This window comes from Oenanthe melanoleuca, chromosome 6 (genome assembly GCF_029582105.1).
Source record: "Oenanthe melanoleuca isolate GR-GAL-2019-014 chromosome 6, OMel1.0, whole genome shotgun sequence".
NCBI lineage: Eukaryota > Metazoa > Chordata > Aves > Passeriformes > Muscicapidae > Oenanthe > Oenanthe melanoleuca.
In genome coordinates, this window is record NC_079340.1 from 16,330,219 (window position 1) to 16,352,311 (window position 22,093).

The 22,093-nt window shown below is 45.1% G+C and overlaps 2 protein-coding genes across 12 annotated transcripts in view; one reads left to right on the forward strand and one right to left on the reverse strand.

The window, feature by feature from the left end:
- PAX2 (paired box 2) overlaps positions 1 to 22,093 on the reverse strand; it is a 98,106-nt gene that overhangs the window by 24,639 nt on the left and 51,374 nt on the right. For all 11 annotated transcript variants that reach the window (XM_056495250.1, XM_056495255.1, XM_056495257.1 and 8 more), the window contains 2 exons: positions 4,017 to 4,192; positions 2,025 to 2,151 (listed from right to left, as the gene is read on the reverse strand). In XM_056495250.1, coding sequence (XP_056351225.1) covers positions 2,025 to 2,151; positions 4,017 to 4,192 — 303 coding nt within the window. The remainder of the gene's footprint in view (positions 1 to 2,024; positions 2,152 to 4,016; positions 4,193 to 22,093) is intronic.
- The window catches only part of LOC130255015 (translation initiation factor IF-2-like), a 102,194-nt gene that overhangs the window by 22,476 nt on the left and 57,625 nt on the right, over positions 1 to 22,093 (forward strand). The gene's annotated exons all lie outside the window — the stretch shown is intronic.

Genomic DNA, 22,093 nt, shown 5'->3' on the forward strand with positions numbered 1-22,093 from the left:
CTGCACTGATTGAAATGTCGCATACAGATTGAGATGTTAGTGCTAAGTTGCCACCTGGGAATGTCAAGCTGGGTCTGAAATGAACTTTTCTCACTCTTGGATCCAGATGGATCAGATAGGGATGTTCTCAAGCTGAGCTGGGAGTATGGCAGGGAACACAGTAGAGGTATCACAGGGTATAAGGGACATGAAGAAAATTTTTTTTTCTCAGCCCATAGTCTCTTCTGTGAGACCAAATCTGTCTCCTGCTGTGCCCTTGTGAGAGTCATGTCCAAGGCTTGTGTAGTGTCCCAGCCTTCAGGAAGCCTCCTCTCACATTAACAGGCTGGAATGCACCATCTTCACTTAGGCAGAAGGACTAAAAAGAACTATTTTCATGGCCTCTTTGAATCTTAAACTCTGATTGTAGACACATCACCTTTACATTTTGCTGTAGGGATTTGCCTTGTTCTCCTACTGGCTTTGTCCCTCAAAGACAAGAAGATATTTCCTGTAAGAGATGTGGATGTGTAAACAGTAGATGAACGCCAGCTGAGTTTTGCAAATACAAAGAAAGGTAGAACATTTTTGCCACAGCTAAGCCAATTTTTTTCTGGTTGGCTAAGAAACTGCATGGCTACAAGGATTCTGAATCAAGCCTGATAGCTGTAACAGCCATGAAAAAGGTCTGGGATGTCATGCTTTCTCGACACTTCCTGAATAATATAGTTCACCTCCCACGTTCTCCATGAGATTTTGCAGACTTCACACTGGATATCCTCTGTGTTTGAGTTAACTGTTACTAATCCTGCCTGGTCCCAGAGTTCTTGGTAATCAAAAGTTGCATGCAACAATATGCCTTTGCTCAGTGTTTGCTGAACAAGCAATGACTGCCTGCTTCAGCCATGAGCTGCTTTGACATCAGGGGCTATTAGCTGGGCTTCTGCAAGAAAACATTGATACACAAACTCCAGTGTTCTTGATTCTGTGCCATCAGAGGACAACTTTTTAGTCAAGGGACAAGGTCAAGCTTCTTTCCTTGCTAACAGGACTTAAACCTCTTTGTCATGAGTTGTTTTTCAACTTCTGCCAAGAGGTTTCTAGAGGGGCTACAAAAGCTGTCGAGAGAAGGGGACAGGGGCAAGTCACTTGAGCCTTGCAGCCACTTTAGCTAGGAGGAGCTAGCAAGTCTGGTAGCTGTGTGAGCAGCCACTGATGGCAACCAAAGCCTTGAGAAGAAGGGCTGTGGCACCAGAATACTTCCTTACAGCTCTAGACACACAGGACAGGCAATCTAACACCAGTGTCAGGACAGTGTGGGAGTGACCCTGGGCCAACCTGGGCCACTCAGGTTCTGCACCACCAGCAAAAAGGAAGTTTCAGTGAAGCATCTGCTACAGAGATTACCTCCTATTTCTCTGCATCCCAATTTGTCTGCTTTCATGTGCTTGCTCACAGTTTCTACTCTCCCAGACACACCTGTGTTTAATTTGCCCACACATGACAAAAGGCTTGAACAATTCTTTTTTGCCAGGTCTTCTAAGAGACTCATGGGCTTAAGGAGGAAGGAGTTTAGCAGTAGCAGTTCATCAGATCTCAGCATTTAATTTGCAAATGCCCCTTCCAAGTGCCAGGACTGAATAAAACTTAAACTATTATTTCTCCAAAAGAAAACCAAGTGGAGATCATGGGTAAGCCACGACCCTGTTGTTCTCAGATACAAAGGAAAAAAATCAGTGAATATTTGGACATGTTTGTTCTCCACCAACATCCCAACCTTAAGCCCCATCTGGACACACAAGCTTGTGATTCACAGCTGGGTTTGCCTGTCTTTGAGTCACACCTGGACGCATCTAAGTGTACCCAAAACTGCCAACACTCTGAATTTCAAACTTCTATTGAACCCTTATGTTCTCCACAGTCTTTCTGTCTCTTTCCTTGTTTGCCACAGAGGGGTATCTTGCATTAGCAGAAAAAGCAGAAGCTAATGGTGATGAGGGAAATAAATAAAAAGCTTGGTTCTGCTGTTTGGTCAGGCAGCTTACCGGTCACCACAGGGTACGTCTGGGGTCCTGACACATTTGTCCCCAGGTCTGGGTTAGCAGAAGTGGATAGACTTGATTTGACTTCATCGAGACCAGGGGTCAGAGCTGGGAGGGAGTACTCATTACCCTGGGGAAGAGAGGAGAAAGACAGCTCGCTATTGATGCGATAGGAGAAAGGGAAGGGTGTACAGATGGGGGGGAGGAAGAGGAGAGATGCAAACCCCTGCACAGATGGAAGAGGAGGAGGAGGAGGAAATGGAGAAGACAAAGTGACAAGAGGGTTGAGGGGGATGTGGTGGGGGGGGCATCCTAAGATGAAATATCCCACTGCTTGCTTGCTTGATGGTGTGAAGGGAAAGAGAGGTGAGGGATCTGGCCTGTTATCTGTGGCACGGCTGAGCCTTCATTCCATGCTGTGGGGATGGGAATTGCTGTCTGTGCCAGCCCAGGGGAAAAGAAGGGAAATCCACATCCCCTCCTCTTGGCTGAGTGGAGGTGGGAGGTGTTTGCCCTGCTGACAAGGACAGCTGGGGCATAGGACTACAATGACATGACTAGGACAGGCAGGCTGTAGGAAGCAGCCAGTGTTGGCCCACTGTCGCCAGGGTCTCTGCCTGGGTCTCCTGCCTCCCCTCCCCTGTTACCTCTGTCCTAGCTTTTTTAAAAACAAAGAAGCCTCATCCCCTGCCTCTGTCACTCTGCGCATTGGGGTATGAAATTGGGGAGGGGGGAGCCACATGGCTAACAGAAGGATGGGAGGGGGAGAGCCATTGAATCTGAAAGGGTGTCCTGTCCGAAAGGCTCTGGTAATTGCCTTTTTATTGTGGCAGCCTCCAGACCAGACGCGGGAGCTGGAGAAACAGGAAGGCTACAAAACAGCAGGAAAAGTTGCTCTGATTAATATTACGTTAAATTAAAACTGATTTTCTGCTCTTTCTCCTCCGTTTTTTTCCATGCACTTCCCCAACCCCCTCCCCACATCTTCCCCTCCTCCAGCAGGTTCCATGCATGCTGCCCCCTCCCCGCCCCTGTCCCTGCTTGGCTAGGACTGCCTAGTCATTTCCAATTCCTTCTTGTATTGATCTTCCTGTAGAAATCAGTTTTGTAATTAGCTGCAAATTAGGCCTTCTACTGGGGGTGAGCCTGCCCCCTGATTTATCACCAGAGTAATTCGCTGTGATCGGAGAGAAATTAAAATGAACTCAATTAGGCTTTGGATTTGCTTTATGGGCCCTGCTCAGAGTTTCAGGGGGAAAAATGACTGTGCTGGTGCTTAATAGTCTAATGAAAGTAAATAAAGGTTATTCATTGTAATAAACCCAGGGACTCTGGGATGAAGGGAGTCCACAGCCAGCCTCTCCTTCTCTTCCTTTGTTGGTTTATGGCTTGGGGCGGTTTAAAAAGACTTTTGATTTTCATTTTATTAAGACAAACAGCTTTTGGGATAAAAGGCTAGGAGAGCGGGGGAGTAAAGAAAAGGTGGGTAGAGCTGCAGAAGTGTGGAAAACTATGTTGGAGATGGGAGTCAAGTCTCAGCTGTGAGTCATGAAGGAAAATGATCCATTAGAACCCAACCCAGCTTGCTGGTCACCAGTGTGATCTCAGGGTGCAGGAGTTTCTGTGCAGTGCTGCCTGCCAGTGAACATGGATGGGGTGTAGGCATGTTCATGGCAAGAACAGGCTGGCATACAGACAGGTGTGTGTGCAGAGGGAAAAGTGGTCATGGGGATATAGGGAGAGAACAGTGTGCAGGTATATAGCAAGTTTAGCAAGTTTAGGAGAGGAGGTAAAGCTGGTGTGTACATGAGCATCAGCACAGCAGTACAGTAACAACTAGACAGGGCTGTGAAAGGCATTTAACAGATAGAAAGGCAATAACAGATCAGTGTCAGAACACGGGACAGAGAGGGGGAGAGGGATTTTGGTGAGGGAATCTCCCTGCCATCATCCTCTCAGTGCCTGTGGCTTCCCATCACCAGGCCAGGCCCTCACCTGCTCAGATTTGATGTGCTCTGATGTTTGAAAGACGTCAGGGTAAGAAGGACGCTCAAAAACTCGATCTAAAGCTTCCAGCTGCTGCTGGGTGAAAGTGTCGCCACGAAGGTGCTTCCGCAAACTGTCCACGCTGCTCTGGGAATCTCCATTGGGAACTGAGCCCTCGGATACATCTGCAGGGCACAGACAGAGAAAACAGGGAGTTAGCACCACCCTGGCTTGGATTGGTAACGGGTGCAGGACAAGGACAGAGTGGGAAAGAGTGAGGCTCTGTGCCTCCACCCAGACAGCCGTGCCACTCCTGAGGGAAAAGAAGGCTGCAGGGGTCCAAGAGGAGCCCCCTCCTCTCTGATGGAGTGGCCAGGCTGCTCCTGTGGGTTCTTTGGCATTCTCCTGCCCAGGATGAGTGAGGCTGTGGAGAATGGTCCTTAGCTCAGAGATGAGTTTCGGTTCCGCTGATTTTTAGTGTTAAAAATTGCCAAATCTCCACTGCTGAGCATAAAATGGGAGCAAAGCACAGCGATTAGCATCGCTAGAAGACCACTGGAGAGGCAGTTCACAGAGAAACAAGAGTGCTGAGGATGGGCTGGACTGGAGAGGACTGAGGGAGCCTGCAACTGGGAAAAAGGCTCTCTAGCAGTTTGCGGGGGAACCAGTCTCTGTTGTAGCTCCCCAGTCCTGTGAGCAGCTATCACTGTTACAATTTCCTTTTCATCTGATCATATTCTAGATGAGTCTTTCATCTCCTTTAGATAACAGGGAAATCTGTTTTCTGATTCCATGTTTCACCAGAGATAAATCTCTCCCTGTGGGGCAACTGTCCCATCCAACATATGTTGGTTTCTGTCCCATTCACCTATATGTAGCTTGTGATTTATCATGACTCATATCTCTGTTATAAAACTCATTCCAAAATGAGATGAATCCTTGTCTCTGCCAGTCTCCCTTCTTATCCAAAATGAATTATTGTATTACAAAACCTAGTCCTGCTTAGTGGGAATAAGCCTTCCTGGTATTACTTTGTTCTTACTAGGAATGTAGCTGCTTTCTTGTAGAAGCTTCCCTACAAGTGCATCTCTGTCCCTACAGCAACCCTCTGATACAGTCCAATCTCACAGCAGTGCCTCCTGCCATGCTCCAGGTCTGTTATAAATGCCCTGCCCCATCCAAAGTGAAATTTTTCCTATGATAAACCATCTGATCACCTATCTGGCTTTGGGTTTGGTTTGATTTTTTTCCCCCTGTTATCCCCCAACTCAAATGAGGTACATTTTTCTCTGTTATAACCCCTTTTTATCTCTAGTGAGTCTCCTGCTATTAGCATCTGTCATATCCAAGGTGAGTCTGTCTGTTATAACCTCCTGTCCCAGCTGAAGTGAATCTTCCTCTGTCATAATCCCTCATCTCATCTGAAGCAAGTCTTCTCATAATCTCCTCCAACTGTGCTGAATATCTTTCTGCTGTCACATCTCAGTCTAACTTTGGTGTGCCTGGTTATAATCCCCTGCTTCATCCATGCTGATATACCTCTATACTCTCCATGCTGAATCCTTACCTACTGTGCTCCATCAGACACAAGTCTGACTCCCTTATCACCCTGACTAACCTAAAATCAGGTTCTCCCTCTTGTGCTGTAATTATATTCCTGGCTTTTCACTAATATGCCTCATACTTAAGCCTTTCTTGGTGGCCTCCAGTCTGTGAATGTCAGAAACCTGCTGTCTGTCAAGAAATTGATCAAGGGTTCTGTATAGACCTTTTCCTTCCTCCATGCAATCGTGAGGTGCTCATGGAGTCATGATGCTCCCAGGAGCCTGGAGTGACATTCACTGTGCAGCATCCAGAACAATGCTACACTGCTGCTTCCTCTTTCAGCTCATGGATAGCTCCAAGATGGTATTTTCCTGGCACAGTTAATGCCCAACTGGTGGCCCAGAGTTATGACTGAGGCTGCTGCCTTCTGGCTATGAGATATATCCGTTTATAGGTGATTATAGGATATGATATAATCAATAGTACATTATATACAGTAGCGTAGTACAGTACCACTCACAAGACCATAGAAAATATTACATATTGATTTGTCCCTGCCAGCAGCCTTCCCTCGAGCAGCCTGTTCTCTCTTTCTTTTCCACCCCAAGCCAGAGCAAGGCTGTTTACTGGCACTGATCCCTGGAGTTTTCTCCTCTCCCCAGGCTTATTTGCCCAAGAGAAAGTTATCAATTTCCTGAAATCTGCAGTTCATGACAGATTTGACTGAGAAAACAAAGCAAGGATCAGGCTTGGTGGACTGCCCACTGTGTGGATCAGTACAGTTTTCATGTTGTAGATGGACTGGGCTGTTTCTGCAGGGGTGACTTGCAGGAGAACTAGAACTCTGGGGTTCTCTGCAGAAAGCTGGCACAGAAATCCTGGGTCCAAACTCAGATAAAACAATGTTTCTGTATCAGCCTCAACCTGTCTGCAGCCTGTGAAGCTGTTAGCCCTTGAGGATTTTTCTGCATGTGTCAGTGTGTATGATTATACACACCATGGCACTAATACACACGGGTATTTTTGCAGTATATAGTTATTCTGTCATTATTTAGGTTCTGCCTCACAGTACATGCCTGACCAGGCATTTATCTGTGGCTGCTGGTTTTGGCTATACCTGATTTTCAAGGAGGCAGCCCTATACTCTGCATGGTGTTTGGTGTGAGTGGACGGGTGTGCAGTAAAACTTTCACTGATTGTCATTAAACTAGATTTTGCCCTTAGTGAGTTGCCCTGTGTGCTTACACAATTTGTGCACAGGCATTTGCAATTCTGTCTGCCTTCAGAGCCCTATGCACATGTGTCTTCTGCGTGTGCACAGGCCATGCCTTTGTGTGAAGAAGCTGAAATCACAGCTTTCCCGAGTCGCTGTAAGAGTCTCTTTTCCTTCATTTATTCAGGGGCCCTTCAGATCTTGACAAATCTGTCACTCTAAATTTGCGAGAGATTATGGTGCTCTCTGCCTAGCACGGAGAGAGGTGATATATGATATCTGCTGCCCCTATTGATTGCCTGATCTGGTGGCAGAGGGCTGGCGAAATGAACTTGAAATGAACATCATGCCTCAACTCATTGTGCGTATAATACACTACTTAATCCCACATTTTTGAGCCGCTATGGAATTCAATTGATCAATCATGTCCCTCTGATAGTACTGTTTTAGGGGTTATTGCTGCACTGCTCACTGACCTTTCTATTTCTTTATTTATTTATGTCAGAGTGTGTGTGTGTGCATGTGCACACACAAGCATGTATGTGTGTTTGGGAAACTCAAGACCAGCTGATGAGAAAGGACCTGTACAGTATATGGGAAATGAAGGAAATAGAAGGGTAGAGAATGGGGTTAAATAAGAAATAAGAATAATCAAAGCAAGCAAATGGATAGAGAGGGGTGCAAAAGTTGTAAGGAGAAAGACAATGCTTTAGTTTAGGTGGAAATTCCTGGAGGGTAGAGGGAAGAAGGTGGGGCATGGGTCACTCTGCCCTAGCCTATACTTTAAAATCTGCAAAAGAAAAGAAACTTTTGACAGAGGCCTGTTGTGATAGATCTTGTCTAAAAAGCTTGCAGTAGTATTTGGCTTAATAATGGTAGGATGCATGAATCCCAAATTTCACAGAGCATTTATGTGAATTGTGCATATATATTTTACTTATGAAGCAGAGAAGGTTTCACAGAGGTGATCCTGAAAAATAGATTTGTATGTCTTGTATTACTAATGTTAGACATTCACAGTCACAGATCATTTTATTTTCTTCAAAACCAAATGATTGTAAGTCCCCTGTGTTTGTCTTCTGGTGTCAAAACCTACAGAGGATGTGTTTCATTTTTTCCCTGAAACTGCAAGGGCCAGACACTTATATCTGGTTTTAGATCAAAGCTGCAATTCTTATCTAAGTGCATGACTCTGTAAGCTGGACTATCAGGAGAAGATTCCAAGAGTGTAATACACAAAGTATGAGAGCTGACAGTCTTGTGGGTATGAGCAAAGGTGGCAGAGAGGACTTCAGGAAAGAGATGGAGTCCATCAAACAATGTGGGTGCTAGTGAAGAAAGGGCTTACGGGGAAAACTTGAATTGAGAAAGACTAGCAGATCCCATGAGGAATGGCACTGTGGTGGGCAACAGCCACTTAGCTGATGAAGAGCAGTGCTAGGAGTAAAAGCTTAAGGGCCAGGGATTTGCCAAGAAAGCATATATTGGAAGGGATCTTGTTCAAAGGGGTAAAGGAAGGCTTCAGCTGCAGGATGAGTCTGAGGATGACACCTGGGTAACTGTGATAACTGTACCCAATAGGAAGCAACACCTTTCCCAGATCCCTTTTGGTGGGAAGGGAAACCTCTCTTTTAAATCATAAGAATCTTAACAAACAGCTTGAGAGGCAAAGCACAGCCTCAGTCACTGTGTCACTCACAAAGGTGCATGGTGCTGTCGGTGTGATCAGGCCTTGCTCATGTGACAGGAAATATCTCTCCTCCAAGGGACAGCCAAGGGAGTACACACAGTGAATATTCAGAGTAAACCCTCAACACAAGACACAGATAAGCTCCAAGGGTGTCACAGAAACATTTGGACAAATAACAAGGAAATGCTGCGCCAAAGAACAACAGAACAACTTTAACTACATCTGACACAGGGAATATGCCATTAAATAATTCCAAAGCAAAGAGACATTCTCAGCCACAAAGATGCCATAATGTACAAGTAGCATAAAGCAGCATAATTCATTACTTCCCTGTCTACAAGTGACAGACAGAACTCTTGCTCAGGGTGGGACAGGACCATGTCAACAAATAACTCAGAAGTATTGCTGATATAGGGAGATCTTTGTGGCACAGAAACATCTAGGAAGGTCACGAGAAGCTGTGCAGCTACCACACAAACACGGAGATACTGCTCTCTTTCAGGGAAGGGGCTGTTGCCATCCCTATGACATGTCCGCCTGCAGTGTCGCGGGGCCCTGATCTCAGCTGGGCCCTTGCGGCTCTACCAATAAAAGTCACAGTCATAATAAAAGCGAGTGTGACTGGCATGAGATGTGCCAGCCAGGTGACACAGCAGAACCCATCTAATTGCCAAAGGCTCCGAGGGAAGCACAAGCACTGATGCAGTGGTGCTGAGTTGCTGCTGCAGTGCTATCCCTCTGCACCAGCCGGGCGAGCCTGTCCTCTCCTGCAGCCTGCCTGCACCACCCCTGCTGGGGCGCTTAACCCACAGCAGCCCTCTCCCACTCCTGAGCGTTTGTGGCTACACATGCTGCCCTTTCCCAAATCACACTTCTGTGTTAACACTGCTCTTTCCCTTTTTCTGATTTCTCCTCTCTTTTTTCCCCCTCTGATGTGCTCCCGTGTCCCCATGCAGCCTGGGCCTGTCAGGCAGCTTTCCTGTCCATCCCAGGGGGCCTTTCCCCACACTGCCAGTTGTTGCAGTTTCAAACTCAATTGTTCTCCTCGGTACTGAGGCAAATGGAGTCATTAATTACCTTCTATCGGCTGGGCCGAGTTCAGAAGGCGATCGATAGCCAGTGCTTGTCATTCACGGCAGCCAGCCCTGCGCAGCCCCTCGTGCTGCATTCAGTGTGGCTCCATGGAGCACCCAGCACTGCCAGAGCACCCCAGCACTGCCAGAGCTGCCCACAGGGAACAGCAGACCTCCTGCATCTGTGTCTGAACTGACCCCCAGCCAAGAGTGAGATAAGGACAAAGACCTTGTCCTGAGGTAGTGGGTCACACATTTTCAGATGGCCAGCATTGTCTAGTCCTGATCTCCACAAGCTAATCCAGTCTGGCTATCACAATATTTCTACAGACAGTTTGCATCCTTGATAATAATTAAACTAACATTGTACTCTCCCTAGTAAGGACAAGCACAAGGAGTGGCAGTCCTAATCTAGTGATCTTTTCAGCTATTTAACTTTCTTGTCCTACTAGTTAGAGGTTTGAAAAAGGAAGGCTGTAAATTTTGGGTTACATTTCCTTCCAGGAGAATTTTTGTGGTCTTTTAGACAGTGTGAAAAAAGATGTCATCTCTAGATGAGTCAGTTCTGTGTTTCAGCATGCAGTGTTGCAAGAATTTTGCGTGTTTTGATTGTGATAACTGGTGGGGAGAAAGATGAACCTAAGATTCAGAAGGGAAGGACCCTAAGCAAGTGCAGAATAGAGATGATGGAGCATGGAAGGGGCTGGCAAAGTTAGGAAATGCATAGGAAAGGAATATTATCAGGTATCTATGCTGTGATGGTGAAAGGAGATACAGTACAAGTTCAGGTTATGTACAGTATCCTGCAGAAACAGGGATAGTGGGACATAAATACTGGAGGATTATCACCTCAAGGAAGACCATCAGCCTTCATGAACGCCACAGTTGTTCAGATTTCTGTGTCCATTTGCCTCAAGGGAATCCATAAACCTGAATTTCAGTATGCTAATTGATAGTACTGTGCTGGTCCATGTGTCTCTGTAATTTAAGTGTGTCAGCAAGACATAGACTGTGTGTATTTCTTTCTTACATGCTCAGGCTTAAAGCAGAAAGGCTCAGAAACAAAGAATTTTATGTCTTGAAATGAGGGTATAGCTCACATGAGGAATTGGTGAGTAAGGAAGGCTGCTCATGCAGGGAAGTGAGTGTGCCTGACTGAGGAAGAGTGAGATGTGTGCTGGTGCCTGACAGCAGTGCTTTTAACACAGGTGTTGTGTGTGACTGACTACCCTAGATGGAGCAGGGACAGGCAGTGCAGCTTTAATACAGGGCTTACATGAACCAAAATGGCAGTGCTCAATGAGAATGTAAATGTAATGAATTGTGTGTGCAAATGTGTAATGAAGTGTGTGCTCAGATCTGCCTTGCATTATCATGGGAGCATGCAAAATGCATTTAAGGAAGTGAGTGTGTATATGCATATGAAAATCATATGTATTAACTGCTGTATCTAAGTGTATGATTGCAAATTTGGAAAAGAGTATCTGGGAAACTGTGTTGGATAGTAATAATCAGCACATCCAACCTTACTGAAAATGCCAGCAAAAGTCTTTCCAGGTGTTAGGATGCAAGGAGCTATCTCAGATGTGTATACAACATGTACTACATGTGTGGAGGTGCAGGTGAGGGGTTTTAGCCTAGGTAGTAGTTTCCTAGGTCCAGTATCTCTTACTAGTGCTATTAGGCTTAACTGTTAGACAAATGGAAATGCAGCTGCCTCTAGGATCCAGTACACTGGCTTTGTGTATGTTGATGGAGTAGCACTCAGCACACTCACACAGCGTGCCAGATCCTCTGGTTAGTGTAAATCTGTGAAGTCTCTTGTATTCAGTGGTTATACTGACTTACACATCCTAAGAGTTATCAGAAGGGTTATCCTGATTTATGCTATTGTGCTGTCCACAGCATTGCCTTTAGTGCAGTGCCCTCAGGGACAGTGCTGCAGGGAAGCAGGGCTCCAGAAGCTGTGCTTTCCCTCTGCCAGAGAAGATGATGCTCTCAGCATCATTGGCATGCCTTAACTCTCTTCTCCCGTCTTCCCAAGCATGTTTGTTGGGGAGCTACTTCTTGGCAGGATCCCCCTTGGTGAGCATATAAAAAAGAGTGGCTTTTGTTAGCTCCGAAGGACAGAAGCAACACAAAAAAATTACATCGCATGCAGCCCTAACTATGCTTGTTTAGAGAAACTGCTTGCATTTATGAAGTCTTTGGTGCGGAAAGCAGGGTTGCAAATGACTGCATCAGAGCGACAGTAAAGGCCATTAATTTCCTGTTATGTTTTCCTGTGTTGGGGGCTTTATTAATTTAATTTTACACTGTCGAACAACAGCGAGCGCTGACACCGCCACACTTGGAGGGTTTTTTTTTTTCCTCAAGCAGTGCTTTGCCTGACATGCAAATCAACACTGCTATCAGGATTGCTAGACACAAGGCAGGGAGCCCAGAGCTGGACTGTCACCATCTAGTTCCACCTCCCAATTTCTGGGAATCCCTGAGATTTAAGTGGAGAGCACTGAGAGGACACCAGCATAAAGACTCAGCAGATCTGGGTCAGACCATGGACACTTCTAATGCACAGTCTAGAAAATAAGAATTCCTCTTTAGACTGCTTGGTTCATTGGTTTGGTCCCCCATGGATATGCCTCTTAATACCTCCTTTCCTTCTCTTTTCCTTGCTCTAGACTTTTCCTTCCTTTCATTTCACCTATATTCCCCTCATGCACACTTTTGCCTTAACCTCACCAGTCAAAGCAGTCTGTATCTGCCCCTGAGCCAGATACTTGTGAATCATGTTATTGGAAGCTCTTCTGAGTCAGCACTAAACCAGTATTCAAGCAGAGTGTTTTTAGAGCTGCCATTTTTGACGTGCCATAAAACAAAGGCTCCAATCACTCAGAGTCATTAAAATTCCCATGGCATTTTTTGCAAGAGTGCAGACATTAACCTGGCTGTCCTGAACAAAATCCAGCCTGAATGATTACCCACAGCATATCTTAATTCTCTTGTGGTTTCATTTGGACATGGCACAGCAAAATTTCACAGTTGATGCTCTGTATTGTTCAACATCTGCCATGGTCCATCTGAGAGTCGGCCACATTTCAGTAGAAAATGAAATCTTAAGAATGGGAAGGTTAAGAAACAACATATGATACAAGATAGGTAATTGTGAAATGCCATGCAATAAAAAAGCTGCAGGCTCGCAATAGGCAGCAATCCACTTGAAATATCACCATGCAAAATGTTTTTTTTTAACCCTCGTTCCCATAATTCCTGTAAACCATTAGTAGAGTCATTTGTCATCTTTCTGCATGAGGTTATTTGAAGGCCATTATAGATTCATGAAGGAACCTATACTGATGTGACCTCTATAAAATGTATATTGCAGATAAGTTCCAAATTGTAAGAGGTAGTCTCCAAAGAAGAGAGGGCCCAGCCATGGGCAGCAATCAGTTTCACAAACAAGGAAGGTCTCTGCAGAGAAGAGCCATAAGTATTTTTGAGGATTAGCTAGTGGAGTACTGTTTTTTGTTTGCTGGGATTTAATAAAGTTGTCCCAAACTCTAGAACAGTTCTAAACTTGGAAAGTAAAGCCTTCTGTTCAAGGCCTACCTCTTCTCAGACTAGATGCCAAAAGCTAAAGCAAAAGAACACCAGGGCCTTTGGGAAACCTGGCATGGAAGTATACCTGTCCTTCATAACAGCCTTTTCTAGAGCATTTAAGAGAGGAGTCACTCAAAGTTTGATGAGCATTTCATACACAATAGCCACCTTATTAAGGTTTAATCAGATGTCTACAAATCTGTTCCAATGCAGATCTCCTAGCTTAAAAACAGAATAGCTCCTCTGACCAAAAAAAGGCAGAGCCATAGAGAGAAAGAAACCTTGACCTGATGCACATCCAAATGGAAACAGTGATACCCATGACCTAGCTCCCATTCTGGCACTGTACTCCTGAGTTTTCCTGTAGCTGTTGGCCTCTATGAGAAGAACCTTTGTACCTCGAACCTGTTGGGATGTAAGAAGTAGGATGCTTGGATGAATGAAGGAAAAGTGAAAGGAAAATGTGGATCTAGGTATTATTTTTAGGCACCTTAACAAAATTCTGTCATTTTAAAGGGCCTAAAGGTGGGCATGAATTGGATTTCTCACCTATTTAAAGCATCCTTTATTTTGTCTGATTGATGCTTGGAAAAATCACCTTCAAAGAGCTATGGATGGAGACAGACAGAAGACAGAACATGTCTGATGTCAATAGATAGATACAAATATGTATCTGTAACTGCTCCTTTCCAGCCATCTACTAGCAGAATTGTCCTTCAGATGCAATTTCTAAAGCAGTGCTTCCGCAGACCAACACAAAATGCTGTTTTTACAGGTCTTGCTTGGCAGCTACACAGATAGCTGGAGCTCTGAAAATCCTGAAACCATCATAAAATGTTCACAAACTGCTTTTTTAATGCAAGATCTGGTGCCATATTAAACACATTGGTTTTTCTCTTTCTTTTTCCCCTCCAATCAAATTGCCTCCTTGCCCCTCATCTATCCAGCCAAGATTCTCACAGGGTAATCACTTGGTGAGATCTTGGTTTTCCCCTGAGATTCAGTGAAACAAGGCTGGAGGATCTGACGCTATCACTTAGGGAAGTAAAGAGCTTCTGCTTTCCTTCCAAACAGCAGCAGCTTCCCTTTTGGGAGGAGGGGTTTCTGTTGCCCTGACTGAGAACAAGGTGCTTAGTGTTTTCTTTTAGCACAGGGAGGCATTCCTCTATAGGAATGATTTACATTTATGAACAGCAAGCGATGCTTAACATTACGTTGATGTAGACTTGGGAGTGCAGAGATAGCCAAATTAGGAGCTAATTGGTGCACTGGGGATTGACTGTTGGGCCCCCTTGGCTGCTGGATGTGATGACGAAGAGAAAGAGAGAAAGAAAGGGAGAGAGCAGGAGCCATCCTCCAGCCAACGCCTCTCTAAAGGTTGGGATTCCTGAGGCCGCTGCTGCCTAGTGCTGTCAAGGTCAGCAGGTTCAGGTTCACTGAACGGTCAGGATGGTTTGAATTACTGGCACTGCTGCCGATTCCTCCGCTGATCGTGATCCGTCTTCCAGCACCAGCTGCGGGATGATGCTCCCCAGCCATGTGCTGTGCACGGTGTGGGGCACAGCGAATGTCAGAGAGGCAGATGCTCTTGTTAAAAGGATAAGTTTTTAGGAAGATTTAAGGACCCAAGGCAACGCTGAAGAAAGGCACATGCTCCAACCACTGAGCATGTGGAGACCAGTTTTCTAGAAACAGCTGTTCTGATCCATTTTTCTTTTACCAGGATAACTGCACATTAGTATGTGCAAGTTTTTATGTAAACACTGCTTGGACATTTTCTCCCCAAACACACATAGCTATGACCAGGCTAAAAGGCAGGGTAGCCAGCATATTGCTACAAGGCTGTCTGCAGAGTGCAGAAAGGTGCTCAGAAAGCTGCCTGCCAGTGTGCCCTGCAGCAGGTGGGCTTGGAGCCACTGAAGAGACCTCACCAGAGCAGGTGAGGAGAAGCCGTGCCTGCAGAGGTATGAGTTTGCATAGCCAGGCTGCCAGTGTCACAGATGTGTGCTTTGGGTGGCACCAGAGTGTGGCTGAGTGCCTGCCTGTGTGTGTGTGTTTATGCTGTACATGAGCTGTCCAAGCAGCCACAGCAGCAGTGATAGCACAAGTAACTACGTGAGAAAGACTGTGGCAGGAAAGAGCAGCAAGAGGGATTTAGAAGACAACAGGGCTGTGTGGAAGTAGTGTCTAGTGTTTGTCTTAGACAAGAACATCTCCACAGGCATCCTTTACTTGCTTTCAATGGAGTTGTACTACAGAGAAATCTGGCCCTCCCAGCCTGTAAACTGAAGTGCTTACTCTTGCTGCTTATTCTGAGCTCTGTTGTGTACCTCTGTGAGTCAGTCAGCTCCTGGTGCAGTCTCTCCTGTGCTATAGCTATGGATATGCAGCTTTTGTACTCACACCTCTGTGTCTGCTTGCCACACACATTTCTACGCCTGTTGAAAACTCTATATAGGGCTGAGAATGCAAGGGACTGCTCATACCTGGTGCCCATACACCAAGGCCTCTTGCACAGCACTCTTAGTGTTCACCAAGACATGGAACAGGTCAGGGTTGATGTCATGCAATCTGCTCCATAGAAGGGAAGCCCCCATCTCCTCTAAGCTTACCACAGGTATTCTAACAAGCTCTGCATGTAGCCTGCACTAGGAAGCATGTTGTGCCTACTGTCACCTCTCTTCAACTCCTCTCCCAGTTCCCTCTTCCACTGCAGAGCAAGGGGCTATGGCAAGAAGGGTCAGAAACAGTGCCCAGTATCATGCTGGTTTACATTAATGAGATACACACAGTGTAATCCAGCAATGGAGTCAGCTCTACAAAAGGAGGTAATAGCAGGCTGCCATGAACAGAGCAGCTCAGGTAATTGGTTTATCTATCTAGAAGCAGTAGTAGCAATCTCTGCACAGACAGAGTAGCAGTAAAGTCTCTTCCTTAAGGCTATTTCCTTTGTCTTTTCAATTGCTTGCACATCCATGTGAGATAGAGAGAGAGAGAGAGGAAGAGAGAAAGAGCTAGAGAGAGAGAGAGAGAGGGAGAAATGTTAATTTGTGAATTAATGGCTTTTCTCTGCGGAATTGTAAATTCAAATGTCACCTCACAGGGTGACACTACGCTGGGCTGCTGAGGAAGCAATGATAAGATCCCCCCCATCCCCATGCCGACATATACTCATGCCCCTCCCCTCCCTGAAAGATAGCTACGAAGTGGAACATGCTACTTTTAATTTGCAGTAACACCACAGCAGAGGGATGCAAGAATGACTGCTTTCCAACCCTCCCTTCCACAACAAGCTGGGCCACATCTTTCCCTCTCTACCTCTACCTCCTTCCACCCCCTCTTCAACCCCTCCCATTTTAAACTGTGTCCAAGACAACACATTATCTCAACTCCCCCCACCCTGAACTAATCAAAGGATGAGCTAAGGGAGGGCTCTTTAGAATGGATGCCTCTGCAACCCTCTCCTCTCCTGCAATAATCAGGTGAATTAATGACCCTGAAGTTAAAGTGAGCGCTGATACTCCGGCGTTGTGCAGCGTAGGGGAGAAAGCCTTCATTGTTTTCGAGCAGGAGGCGGGCAGCAGCAAGGGAGATTCATGGATGGAGATTGAATATGCAATTTTCTTTCACCTTGCCAAGAGCTGCCCCTGGGCTGTGCCTGGCCTAAATTTTTTTTTTCCTCTTGCCATCTCTGCCTTATCCGGCCCTCCCACCTCCCTTCCATTCTTTCCAGAAAATTACCTTCAAAATTGATTTCCACTTTTACAAACAAATATAATGGGAACATGAGGGGGGAAAAAAATCTTGGGCTGTGATGAATTAGGGCTGTCAGGTGCTTCCAAGTCTCCTTTGTTTTTGTTTTACTGCCTGTTAGGTTCTTTGTTTTTCCAGCAACTGGGAATAATGCCCCTGCCCACACAGTCCCCATGGTCCATGGCTACCTTCACAGGATATGGCCACCACCTGATGTCATCACTGTGTTATCCCTGCTGTCCATCACCGTGAGCAAACAACCACTGCTAGCAGGCTGCCCTAGCCCTTCATACCAGAATACAACTGATCCCATGGAGACACTGCATGTCCCACACTGCTGGTGATTGGGGTCCTACAGCCCAGGTACAGGTTTGTTGATTTGCCTCTGATCTTCTTCACCCTCCTCCTCCCATTTTCCCTTGTCTTATTCAGCTGATGGACAGATTCCAGCTCTTCCTGTTCTGACAGATCAGCCTGGGTCACTGGCATGTCACTGTGACCCATGTTTTGTCTCAGTGCCATGTCACCTTGATTCCACAGTAGTATTGCCCTTATGTCTCATTGCCATGTCACCTGACCCCCAAATCAGTGTTATCTCTCACTCTCATGGCATCCTCATCCACAACCCTCTAAAATGCCATTTGCCTGCACATTGCCAGCTATTTCTGTTTCTTTTTCAGTTGATTCTGTCATCCACTGTGCATTAAACTGGGATCCTCATGGATTCAGACACCATGCTCCCTCTGACTCGCATACTCTTTACATCTGTGAAAACATATAACAGTCACCTACATGACTGCAGGCAGACCCAATGTAAAACTCCTCTGAAGTGAACTAGAAGACCCAGAGTAGCAGGCATCTAGCAAAACTGGGGAGCAGCCTTTGCAACAGGTAGAATCATGGAGGAGTCAGAGACACTGGGATTTGTAGCTGCCTGACTCCTGTAGACACATTAGCTACAACAACCCCTCCCAAGAATGAGTCAAAAAGCGGAAAAATATCTAACCACTAATGAAGTACCCATAATAAACAGCCAGAAAAGCACACACTCATGGTACTCACACAGGTAAATATAAAGAAAAGATCTATGCTTAAGTAGCACCCACAAAACTTAGCAAATTAATATTGAAGACACAAAAATGCAAACTGGGACACACAGAGGTACTAATGCAGATGCATGTCAATTAAATGTAATTTCTGAATAAACAAATAGCTTACAAAAGTATATGTACACTAACTGAATGAAAACCTGTAACTCCAAGTAATTTCCTTAACACATACAGAATCAAATCATTTAAACAAATACAAAATATTTACATAAATCAACAGCCTTTATACAGGCAAGAACAACCAATATGTATATATATAAATATATATATAACATACACACAAATATGTAACCTCAATGCAAATACACATCTGTACAAACTATGTACAGAAGTGCAGAGCACTAGAAGGCTACATATTCATATCCAGCATGTCCAGCAACCACAAAGATACAGTGATACTCCAAGTATGTAACAACACATACACTCAGAATATACAGACAAATATACAACATTCAAATATATGCTCAAAATGTGAATACAAATACCTCGCATTCATAGAAATACATAGCACTAATACTGAGCCATACATGCCCAGACATCCATATGATCTACAGTATGCATCCTCCTACTAGGCAATATTATACACAACTTAACATACACATTTTCCAGGTGTCCATAGGCATGCACAAAAATACGGGTCCAACCTGCCACTCACCCCATACATAAGCACAGATAATAGAAACCAGCGATCCTAACACAGAAATACAAAAAACAAACAGGCGTGCATTCCTAGAGACACAAATACACAATCAGAGATGCACACAAATACAACTGAAGCCAGACCAGCTTGTCTTCAGAGAATACCAACCCCTGCCAAACTAAGCAGCACTAAAAGCTTTAGAAGCAGGGCATTCTGTCCAAACTGCTTTCTGTGATGTAAGCTGTTAACTCTCCCTTACCTGACTTCCTCCTGAGCAATGCACACTCCCCAAATTCCCAGCGTGTGTGCAGACTTGCTCACACAAACACATATCCTGTTTCTCCTGCTTACAGACTGACCTCCAAATTCCTGGTGCAGCAGCCCACATTTCTGGCAGTGCTGTGCTGCTTATTCATTGTCTTCTGCTTCATCCAGTTTCCTCCTCCTCTCTTTTCCCATACATACTCTCCCTTTTCTGACATCCTCCTGCAGTTTATTTAGAGAGGTGCAGGATGAGTAGCAGGTGCTTTTCTTATATCCTTCCAGGGGTTTCACTAGCCAAAGACCTTCAGGAGGGAGAAGTGGATGCTTACCTAGAATAAACTCCCACTTCAATTTATATTTTCATCTAGAACAGCAGGGAGTGTTACCTAGACTTGTGTGTATAAACACAGTGAGCCTGGTCCCCTGTGACTGCTCCTGTTTGCAGAGATACACCATTGCTGCAAGCTGCCAGCCACTGGAAACTCAGCCGTGCTGCATAAACAACACAGTCCCAGGGAAAGTAGGAGAAAGACATTGTGAGAGTGTGAAAGACTCCAGAATCTGCTCAGCCCATCTGCACAGCCATAAACTGCTGTGTGTATGCCCCACGACTCTGTGTGATGGTTGGAACATGGGGTTAGCACCTGAGGCAATATAACTGCATGTGTCTCCAGTGTCATTAAGACTATTGCTGACCTGCAATAAAGCAGTCATATGGAATAACGCAAACAAGTCGGCTGTGGTGACAAAAAATCACACTGGGAAACAATGCAGGCTCGCCACAGACAGTAGTGCTGTTCCATCACCTGCAGGGGTCCAAACACACCCTGTTGTCTTCAACAATTATTAGGGTTTGAGGAGAACAGAAATATACCTAATATGCTCAGAGATGAACATGCATCAGGCCATGACACAGTCAAGTGGAATGACTCACTCATATTGCAAACATATGCAGGCAGCATAGAAAAATGAATGAATGCATTTCCCCACAGGACAGTTCTGGGCTAGACCTCTGCTGTGGTACAACTCCAGCACAAGCAAAGCATCACCATACTGCAGATGACAGCATAAGCACACTGTATGCTCTGAAATGACCCCAGTATGCTGTGGAACACTAATATCATACTTCATAAAACACACCATTCTGAACGTGGTGCTGCAGTGACACAGCTGTATTGACTTCACTGTCATGGCCAGGTGACAGTCTGTTTTCAACCAAGTTACATCAGCTGCAGTAACAACTCTATGAATTGCAGTGACAGCACTGTAGAAACTGCACCAGTGACGCAACAATTACCATGTTGAAACAATCTTACTGCATACCATGATGCAAATGTACCACACGAAACAATTCACAGCTGCTTCTGTGAAGAGTGTAATGGTCTTGAGTGTAATGGGGCAGCAGAGCAAGCAGTGATACCGTTAATCTCATCATTAGTGTCACAAGCCCACAACCTATAGTGATATTTACAACAACAGGATAACCACAACCAAACTGCCTGCAAACACATACTGTGTGCCACTGACAGTGACACAGTCATCTGAAATGTCATAGCTACATCTCTCAAATTATATTATTCCTGCCACTCTGAGCAACAAAAAAGATCATACTTGCAGTGGCATACTCAGCTGCTGTATAGCTTCTCAAAAACTTAGACATTACACACCTCTCCATTCTGCGCTACTTTCCACTTGAAGAAAATTTTGAGCTCGTGTCTTTAAAACAGTCTATGTCCTGGGGCAGTATTTTAGAAAACAACTTCCAGTATTCGACTGTCATACATATCCTTGCCTCACACTCCACTGGAAGGAGGCATTTGTAATTTCCCAATACAAAAATGAGATCATGGCAAGGTAGGAGAAGTGCCAAGCTAAACACTGTCAAGACCCTGCTCTGTACTCAGAGTCCTCCCATTTGGACTGAGGAAGGAGAAAACCACCTGTAACAAAAGCACTGATTTTCAGTAGAGGGTGTTGTGGCAATAAACGTCAGAAAATTTTATGAGCAGCACCAAAGAGAAGGGCAGTGATGCTGCCTTTGCTATAGCTACAGGATTAACAGTACAGATGCTCCTACAGATACTGTGCAGCACCCTTTTCAGCATAGCTCAATCCTATTTGAAGAGTGTGGTGAACCATCTGCACCATACAGTTAACACTTCTTGGGAAACACCACCAGATCTGTAGAAATCTTGGTGACTCTTCACTGTCCCCCTGCACTGACACAGCCCTGCATTACTAGGCATCAATGCAGCTCACACTAATCATCAAAATGACAAGTGAAGAAAGGGAAGGAGAGACTTCTGCCTTCTCAGGTTTGCCCCCCATCTCTACTGGGGATTCCTTTACTGAAAACAGCCTGAGTATTATTGCCATTTACAGTAGCAATCACTCTGTCCCCTCCTCTCCCACAAACCTGGTGCTGATATTAGCACTGATCACACTAACAAGCCTTTGGGGTTTATTACTACTGATACTAATAATACTGGACACATTACGTCTGCTCCCACCAATAACAGGCTGCAGATATGATCCCTGCTAATGCCGATAATACTGGGGGATATTATCTCTGCCATTGTCAGCACTGCAGATATTATTGCCAGTAATGCTGTCAAATACTACAGATACTGTCAAGGACCAAGATTAATAATGCTGAGAATGTTACAGCACCAACCTCACTGGAAGATGAATCCCAAATGAGAATTTGGGTTCAGACAGGAAAGAAAGGGCCACATCTCATAAGAATGTTTTGTAAAAATCGCCAAAGTTTCACCCAGATGAAGATGCTGTGCTATGGTGGCAGCAGCTTGATATACTGTTTTTCTGTTATCTAATTATCTATCTATATCCCTCTATATATCTATTTATTTGTCTTTCTCTTTCTCTGCATTTCTCCTTTTTTGTCCTTGTACACTGCTCAAGACTACAATATGAGTAATACTAAGTTGTTGTTAGTGCTTCTGGGTCACCCCAGTTCTCATTCTTTTAGCTGTCAATTAAGAGGTTATGAAACAGCAGAAATAGTGGCATAGTTTTCCTCTTTGTCCTTCTGGACATCATACTGCTGCTTCTTAGTCTGGCAATGACCCTGCTGAGCATGGCTGGCCTGCCATCACAGAGTACTACAACGCTCAACCATAAAGAGCCAGGAATTCACATTTTCTGATGCAACTTGATAGTAAGATCCTCACTGGCCTTG